The sequence below is a fragment of the Alosa alosa genome, chromosome 13 (genome assembly GCF_017589495.1).
Source record: "Alosa alosa isolate M-15738 ecotype Scorff River chromosome 13, AALO_Geno_1.1, whole genome shotgun sequence".
Taxonomy (NCBI): Eukaryota; Metazoa; Chordata; class Actinopteri; order Clupeiformes; family Clupeidae; genus Alosa; species Alosa alosa.
Window position 1 is genome coordinate 25727354 of NC_063201.1, and position 9527 is coordinate 25736880.

A 9527-nucleotide genomic window follows, 5' to 3' on the forward strand; every position below is an offset into this window, starting at 1 on the left:
CAATAGCCTAGAAATTAAATTTGCTGCCAGGGCTAGTCTAGCAACTCTCCGTTGGCTTGTGAGCTCGAAAAATTAAACTTCTATCAGGCCAATCAAATCGTGTATAGAGTCGTTAGGCAGGATTAACATAATGATTGATGGCAGAGTTGCAACAGTTTGGCTTGAATTCCCTGCTACTTGCAAACAAATAAGATGGATGTTGCTGTTGGCGAACAGTGTGACACGAGTTAAGCTTTTATTAAGTTGGCAAAAGTGTGAACTAGCCAACTAGTTCCGCTGGTGGGAAGGCATGGGACTCATAGCGCTGTCCTATTGCGTGCAGAGGGAATTTGAAAGACAACCGATTATCCCGCCCCTCGGACTGAGCACTGCGAACGGTGAGTGCCCAGACCCTACATTTTAATATGGGTCTGGCTCGTCAGGCTAGAAAACCAATGATGTAGAGGATGAAAATGATGATGGTGAAGGTGAGGCCAATGCCGAGGCCGGCGTGGTTCAGTTTCCGTGCTGTTTGGGAGTTCTTCTCAGCCATCGGTCGGTTGCCTTGGCTATTAGCGTCACGAGTCTGCACAAACACACAATAAAACAATCATGTCACCATGAGGCCTAATTTCTTACACAAGAAACATGTTTTTGGTGACTGCCCTCATTTTTTGGAAAGTCAAACAGCCCAAATGTAGGTAAGACTGAGTACAGTTGGGACATGTGTGCATCTTACGTGTGCAGCAAGCCCAAGTTGTGATTTTTGCCATGCCTACAGTATTAGTGTCCTCTTTGATCATGGAAAATTTGAACGACACAGGTATCTCCAATCCAAAGATATCGGCAAACGTTCACTTCACCATGTACCTTCCATAATTCAACGCAACGCAAGCAACATATGTCCTAAAATCCGTCCGTTCAACGCAAGCAACATATGTCCTAAAAACTGGCATTTTATGACATTGTGTAATGTAAGGTCATTGTAAAATCTAGAGAAATGTGCGAGATGGTGTGTGTTACTTGAACATTCCATTTGTACTGTTCGCCATATCTGTTCCTGTGTCACATATTTTGTTCATGTTTTATTCCTTTTAACCAATGCTAATTTAAATGAAATTAATGATTTTTTATTTATTCAAACGGTTAGTTAACTATACATCATTAAAAATTAGAGATGCACCGATTGCAATTTTGTGGGCCAATTCCGATTTTCCATAGAGTTTGACCTGCCGATACCGATTTTGGCCGATTCCAATTTCATTTCTTCTAACCACTTTACAGCACACACAAAGCATTATTTTCTATCTTTTCTTTAATAGAACATGTTAACATAGAAATGTAATCAACTTATCAATAATGGAATGGCTGTTAAAAAATTCAATGTGCTTTACAGTACATAAACAAAAGCAAACAGTAATAAAAAAATAAAAGCATACAGTAGAAGGACAATATAGTCAAAGAATAGTTCAAAAGGTGAATATAATAAAAAGAAAACATAAAACACACAAGGTAAAATAATTTAAAAATAAAATATACCAATATTTTACAAAAAAAAAGCAAAAGTAGTATAAAAGTAATAAAAGACACGGTAGAATGACTCTCAGTTAGCAGAAAGCTTCTGAGAACAGTTTGGTCTTAAGCCTAGATTTAAAACTGGCTACAGTTGGGGGCTTTTTAATGTCATCCGAAAGTTGGTTCCAGAGCTGATCCACATAGCAGCTAAAAGCTACTTCAACATGTTTAGTTCTAATAGCAGATTTTACTAACAGGTTTTTCACCTGGGATCTGTGAGGACGAGAAGGTGTGTACTGCTGAAGAATGTCTGATAGGTATAGGTCCTGCTCCATTTACTGATTTATAAACAAGCAGTAGTGCTTTAAAGTCAATTCTGTGACTTACTGGAAGCCAGTGCAGGGACTTAAAAATTGGAGTAATGTGGTCCGTTCTTTTAGTTTTTGTAGGAATCCGAGCTGCTGCATTTTGTATCACCTGAAGCTGTTTAATAGTTTTTTTATAGGAAAGCCTGTAAACAGTCCATTGCAGTAATCAATCCTGCTGTAGATAAATTTATGAATGAGTTTTTCTAAATCATGATTTGACATCTACCCTCATCTGACATCTGACCCTCTAAGTTTGGCAATATTTTTTAGGTGGTAAAAAGCTGATTAGTTATCGCTTTCATGTGGCTGTTGAAATTTAGATTTTACACCAAGATTTTTTAACCGTATCCTTTGCTTTCAACCTTTTGGTGTCAAGGAGAGTGATGCATTTACAATTTGAAGGACATCTGCCGCTATAAGGTGAAAAACAGTTTTGAAGAAATTGGTAGGCAGAGTGTCTAACCCGTTTAATCCCAAATTTTTCCCAGATTTGAATATATCAAAATCATGTGTCTTGAGTAACCCTTTGAAGTAATCAATGACTATTTTTTCAAATTTTCCTGAAAAAGTGGGTGAAAAGGAGTGTTTTATGCTTGGTCACAATTGTGACCGTTGGGAAACAACATAGTCTGATTTTAGGGATTTTCACACATTTCATTGTGCAATCATCTAATTTTCAATAAATTCCAGTCAGAGATGATAAGGGGACATTGTCCCAGGTCTGTTCTTTACTTTTAATTTTGTATCACAGTACAATACTCAACATTGCCTCTGCAATTCTCTATTATATTATAAGTGTGCCGATTTTTACATAGAAAAGGCATTATATCACACTATTATGACTATGGTGTAAACAACACCACCCTACAATACAACAGCAACCACAAATGTTACAAAAGTGATGTTGTTTGTCTGTTTTTTTGTTTGTTTATTATTGTATTATTTAATTTTATAATTAATTATTTAATTCATTTATTAATTAATTACACAACAGATTGTCCTGCAAGTCTATTGCCATACTTCCAATGCCATTAATTGCCTTTCCATTGGACCAGCAATTGGTCTCCTTTGCTCAGTGGTATTGTTAAGGTCACTAAATGAAGTGAACCTGTTACCTGGTCCCTATGCTCCAAAGGCCTTATATTCATAAGGCCCTATGTTCCCAGTGTCCTATGTATCCTGGAACCTATGCTCATTAGGGTACCTATTATGTGCTTTATAAAGCTGGAGGACCCTAGAAACATACAATGCTTGACCTGGGGAACACAGGACACCTGTCCATGATCCCATCACATATAAACCTGAGGAGCATACTGTAGGAGCCTGCTCTGACCTCAGTTATTGGCCTAATCTAGTGTCAGAGGGATGTGATATCCACTATATTGCTAAATTTGATTAATTTTACCACTGAATTAAGTAAGGTTCTAAATGCATAATAGGAAACATTCTGTAATTTGGGCATACAATAGTGTGAGAGCAGATTCTTGAGACACTTGATCTTTATTTTTGATCACATGAAGCTTTGCTTCTGGTTCGTCTGACTGGTCCCTGTGGCAGAGGCCCTTTACTGTACATAAGTGGAGGGGTATTGTTGGGAAAAGGGGTGGGGAATAAATGTTCTGGTAAGGTTGTTCATATCTACTGCAAGTCTCTGCATAAATTCAGCCAATATGCCTTCAACAGGCTGACTGGCAAGTTGATTATACCCCCCACCACCTTGTTTATACGTGACATTATGTAATATAATAGTCAATAAGTGTAATGATTTACTGTTTTTGAGGTGTGATTGTAAAATCTGGGCAGTCAGTTAGATCTGATATGTGCAGGAAGTGACTGAAAGTAAAATTAAAATAAAGAACAGCATAACAAATCAGCTATTACAATAGCTATGTATAATAGTGTGGTATAATGGATTGTCTATGAAAAAATTGTCACACTTAAAATATAATAGAGAATTTCAGAGGCCATGTTGAGAAATGCCATGTGATACAAATTAATTTAAAAGTAAAGAACCGACCTGGGACCATGTCCCCATATCATCTCTGAATGGAATTTAGTGGAAATTAGATGATTGTACAATGAAATGTGTGAAAATCCCTAAAATCAGACTATGTTGTTTCCCAACGGTCACAATTGTGACCGCCATCATGTTCACTCATGCTATGAGAACGCTGAACAAAGTTCATATATTTCAATTGCATCCCTCCATACTAGACACCTTAAAGATGATGTGTACCAAAAATCTTTGTCCTATGTTTACATAAACATACTTTTCTAAGCTTTAGTTTGGGAGCTTTTGGGTGGACATTTTCTGGTCAGGGGGCAACCAAAACATAAGCAGCTCTGGCCATGTGACAAATTACACTATACATTTGGCACTGCACATATTTAACTGAGACCCTTTCAGGTTTCTATTTTTGGGAGAAATGTATTGATAATTCATCCAGTAACAGTTTTAAAGGCACAAGAGCAAGATTTTTTTGTACGGTCACAACCCGATTAAACTGGTTACACGTTGAAGAGCTGAGATTCTGTACCGTTTTTTTCAAGTGTTTCGTAGTCTATCAAGCTAAATACTGACATCAAGTTAAGTTTCCCTCTAATTGTAGCTGGAAGTTCTGGATGTGGAATTAGTAATTGAGCAGATATGTTGAGTCTGATTTTGTCAATTTTACTTTTGAAAAAAGATGAAAACTCATTGCATTTGATGAAAACTCATTGCATTTATTAGTTGAGAGAAGTGTGAGGGGGGATTTGTTAACTTATCAACAGTTGAAAATAATACAAGTGTTATTTGAACTTCTACCAATGATGTTAGAGAAGAAAGACTGTCTTGCTTTGCATAATTTCAGAGTTGTATATGCGGAGCATCTCTTTATGGATTTCATAGTGGATCTGAAGTTTGTATTTATGCCATTTTAGGGGGCAGCCGTGGCCTACAGGGGGCAGCTGTGGCCTACTGGTTAGTGCTTCGGACTTGTAACCGGAGGGTTGCCGGTTCGAACCCCGACCAGTAGGCACGGCTGAAGTGCCCTTGAGCAAGGCACCTAACCCCTCACTGCTCCCCGAGCGCCGCTGTTGTTGCAGGCAGCTAAACTGCGCCGGGAGAAGTGTGTGCTTCACCTCACTGTGTGCTGTGTGTGTGTCACTAATTCACGGATTGGGATAAATGCAGAGACCAAATTTCCCTCACGGGATCAAAAGAGTGTATATATACTTATACATAGGCCACACAAACCCCCCTAATCTCCCATCATCCCACCACCAAATCAAACTCCCACAGGATCCCCAGAATACCCATCACCATCCCCACCCAAGCACATGATGTTCCCTGCAAGAATATGTTGTTCCCTGCAAGAATGTGTTTTACTAGCTCATAATCTTTAGCACCAAAGAGCACCTCCACCCCCTCGCCCTCCCCATTCAACAGGATCTCTACACATGTATGTTGTGTCATTGGTGTCTTGGAACATGTCTGCCATTACCCTACATACTGTAGTACATGTATCAACTGTGTTGGTACACATTTATTACTCTTTTGGTACAGTGGAATAAACCCATTAAAATAAAGTGTACCAGTTAAGTACTTACATCTACATATATACATCCTGTCAATGATGTTATGCATCCTGTAATTGATGTGTTGAAACGTGTCTGCTGTTACACCACACAGTACATGTGAATTAGTAGACCTGTTCCAAGACAAGACCTGTTCCAGTTTATTCCACTGTATCAAAGAGTAACAAGGTTGTAGCAGCACAGCTGTTACATGTACACTGAAGACAATGAGGCCTTGACTGGAGCTAAGCATGCTTTGTATATCAAATCTATCATGACCCGATTTACCCCATCCAGCAGGTCTCAGGTCAGCTCTTTGCCTCTGATGAAAATTTAGGCAAATTGGCAAAGTTTTGGAAAAGCAATTTATTACAATGTAACAACTATATGTAGGTACCCACAAATACATTATGCAAGTACAATGATAGTACCTGATAGTACATGTTGTTACACAGGTTGTACCACTATACCTAATTAGGTAAGTACACTGTAACAGCGACACATTAAAATAAAGTGTTACCAAACGTTTAAACTGAATAGTCTGGTAAATACACAACTTCCCTCTGCTGGGAGTGGGCCACTGATGAAAATTTGTATTCCAAGCTCATATAGGGCCGAAAAAAGTTCCTTGAAATCTTCTTGGACATACAGCTCTTTGTAAATGTCATTTGCTCCAACATGCACAATGATGCGCTTTAAGTCTAACTTCAGCTGCAGTATCAAACTATACTAGGTTTCCATTCAGATATTATTTTTATGCTTAAAGCATTCCTTTAACTATCCTTCAAAGTAGTCTTAAAGCTCAGTAATATAAACACTACCAGTGGACTACACATACAAAGTAAAGATAAAGAACATGTTTTCTTTATTTTCTTGGATGGCAAAACGACTTAAGTAGTCAACCCAACCCAATTTTAACCCAAACACACACTTTACAGAAGGATAATATTAGAATATGTCATGCAGCCTTTCAAAGATCAGTCTCAGGCTACAAGTGCAAGTAAATGGACTTGTCCATTAGTATAAGTATATTATTAAATATATTGAAGTATAAGTACCAAGTAGAAGTCTGTGCGGGACTGATTTTTCAGTCCCGCGCCCGCCCGCTCCTGCAATATTCTGTCCCGCTCCCGCATTAATGTGTCATTTTTAGTCCCGCTCCCGCCCGCATCTGTAACATGATGTCCCGCTCCCGCCCGCTAAAGCCCGCATGCAGGAGGGATAGCCTATTCAGTTTTTCTTTCTGTCTCACGAAAGGAGCACACACACACCTGAGAAAGACTCCAGATGTCTGATTTTAAGTTTCTTGGTTCTGAATGTATGCTAACAACTGAAGTAGGCCTAGTCTGGTGCCCTCTTCCTCTGTCATGCTTTCGATTTCGAGTTTTGACAATGAGCAGCATAAACAAATTGAACCCACATAAACGACAATATACTGTAGGCTATAGGCCAGCTATCCGTCAGTTATGCTTAAACCCCGTTTTTTAATGCTGCCTAAAGAACATCCAGCTGAACTATAGTTATGAACACTACAGTACTTTAATTATTTCCATATTTAATTTTATGCACATATTTAATTTGCGGGAGTGCAGTGAATCATCGGTTTGTCCCGCACCCGCGAACGCACCTCTCTCATCCCCCCTGCTCCCGCAAAGAGCTTTCAAAAGAGTTGCACTCTTTTGCGTCGGGACCTGCGGGTCCTGCGGGTCTACCGCGGGAGTGCAGACCTCTAGTACCAAGTATAGGCTAGATACACTTACCCCTTTATGTAACCTGAAACCTAACCCTAACCCAAAACCTTGTTATGACAAAAACCGAATGTCATTTAATAACAGAAGCGTTATGTCGTAAACGTTTATGACTTGTTTATGACACGTTCATGACAGTGTCATGTCACTCTTATGTCGACACTGTCAAGTAAAGTGTAGATGATAGGATAACTTGTAATCATTTAGTATGCACGTGTATAGCCTGACTGTCTTGATTTAGCAATTACTGATTATTATTGAGGTGTTTACAGTATACTCAAATAGCTGTAAAAGCAACAATAAGTCTCTACAAACCACTCCTTTTCCTGGAAGTACCTCCCCCCCATACTTATCTATGCACATTCAGTATGAGGCGTGACAAATGAGAGCCTGAACTCTCTTTGTGTCCTCATCACTTCACTGTTGCATCTCCCTGTCATGGAATGCTGGACAGAAGCCCGTAACAGCTTTTTTTCCAACATCCAGACCTTCAGTGTTTCCTTAACTCTCATTTTTAAACATGCTATCTTTGCTCCAACCATTTCCTCTTATCTCCACTTATTCCTTGAGTGTTTTCTGCTTTTTTTAACTTCTGGGATTTTCACTGAGAAAGGCGCAAATAAATATTAATAGTAAAGAAAAAACAATGAAATTTAAGGACCAGTTCCCCTGAGGCTCAGTGATGTCGATGGAGGGAGCGCTATCTTTGGGTTATAATACATCGGTCTGAATTATACAACAACTTACAGTAAGGGCCACTCAAATTGAACACACAGGACTATGAGCGTCAAAAGATGCTAAGAAAGATAAGCAAACAATCATTTGTGTTTTGCTTGTTGAGAACATTTTTGAGAAGTATCCTTTGAATATGGCGCTCTTGAAACACTTTAACAAAAATCTTTCAAATCTTTCAACATCAAAACTTTTACCTTTTTCTAAACTGAATCGTAATGGCACACACATTCTAAAGGTTTGGATTACACAGGATACTCACAGAAATAGAGAAGATGAGGGCCGCAATGCCGAGTGGGAAGCAGCAGCACAACATAGTGAAAATGGAATAACCCAAGTAGTCCGACACCGGATTGATGAGAGGTGAGTGGGTCACATACACCGTCGTAGGCTGGACCATAACCGTGTTTCCCTGGGGGTACTGGCCCTGAGGGTATTGGCCCTGAGGGTACTGGCCCTGGGGGTACTGGCCCTGAGGGTAAGGCTGGCCCATGTGGACTGCTGGAGGACCCCCAGGCCCAGGTGGGTAGTAGGCCCCTTGGGGAGGCATGGCCCCTGGGGGCGGGTAAGCCCCCGGATTGGGGTACTGAAGATGGTCTTGTTTGGGTGGTGGTAGATGAGCCATTCCTGCTTTGTCGTCGTGATTCCAGCCAGGAGGGGGAGCAGAGCTGGGATCCATCTCTCCTGTAGGGTTGCTTCTGATGGATGAGTGTATTCCTTAATCAAGACCTTCTCTTCTCTCTATCTTTTTCCTAACCTCTCTAATTATTCTCGCCACTCTTCTTGCAGAATCACTGCACTGCGCTATTTGCTGGCTGGCCAGCCTTATGCTCCCCCTGTTTTTCAGGTTTCCTAGATCCCTCCCCTCCCCCATGCAGAGGCCCTCCCTAAAATGGCCCTGCCTGGCAGGGCGGGCCGGGTCTAAAGGGGAGGGCAGGAAGGAAAGCGGGGTTGGAGGGGAGAGGAGGGAAAGTCACCAGAACTATTGAAAGTCAAATGTCAAATGAAAAACAGCTGCTGATTTGGAAACACATGCTTTAAATGAATGTGTTGAAAACAACACAACTTGTGTTATTTTTAACACATCTCTGCATCCAGAGAGGGACAACACAGTTTGTGTTGTTTCCCTTTTTTATTTGTTACACGATACGTGTTGAAAACAACACAACTTGTGTTGAAAACAACACAACTTGCGTCGTTTTTTAACACATGTCTGTGTCCAGATCGGGGCAACACAATCGTTTTATGAGTGCAGGCGCCTCTGTGTGGTGCAAAGGATCATGCGAAACCTGGGCTGCTCATAGCAGTGCTCTCTCTTCAGTAAACAGGTTCAAAGCCCTGGTGTTGATTTCAGGTCTGAACAAGCCAAATATTATACAGCTTACAAATGACAACTCTACCATTCCATTTGTAACAAAAGCAGTTAGGCTACTGCAAATCATTGCCACTTGAAAGTGAAAAAAAAAAGGATCCGGATGACCTTGTAGGACAAAACAGATATGGTGACCACAAGCTACTTTTTAAGTTATGCGAATGGACAAACACACACACACACACACACACACACACACTCACACACAAAGTCTGACAGTTGGAAGTGATTAGAATGACCTGCTATCCGCTACTC

At 40.3% G+C, this 9527-nt stretch overlaps 1 protein-coding gene across 2 annotated transcripts; it reads right to left on the reverse strand.

Moving 5' to 3' along the window:
* Positions 1-327: 327 nt before the first annotated feature.
* LOC125306650 (calcium-binding protein P-like) lies at positions 328-8742 on the reverse strand. 2 transcript variants are annotated; one of them, XM_048262143.1, is made up of 3 exons: positions 8373-8742; positions 8163-8342; positions 328-565 (listed from the first exon to the last, which is right to left on the reverse strand). In XM_048262143.1, exons 1-3 carry the CDS (start codon positions 8577-8579, stop codon positions 419-421), a joined length of 534 nt encoding a protein of 177 aa, XP_048118100.1. In that variant the 5' UTR covers positions 8580-8742; the 3' UTR covers positions 328-418. The 2 variants fall into 2 exon arrangements, with proteins under 2 accessions (XP_048118100.1, XP_048118099.1); XM_048262142.1 differs by having other exon boundaries at positions 8163-8742.
* Between the last annotated feature and the right edge of the window lie 785 nt (positions 8743-9527).

What these genes read in the sequence shown, in the direction of transcription:
- LOC125306650 (XM_048262142.1), bottom strand. Translation starts at nt 8,579, where the DNA reads ATGGATCCCAGCTCTGCTCCCCCTCCTGGCTGGAATCACGACGACAAA. An exon ending in CCCTCATCTTCTCTATTTCT is followed by an intron (nt 566 to 8,162) that starts GTGAGTATCCTG and finishes GTGTTTGTGCAG; the next exon opens with ACTCGTGACGCTAATAGCCA.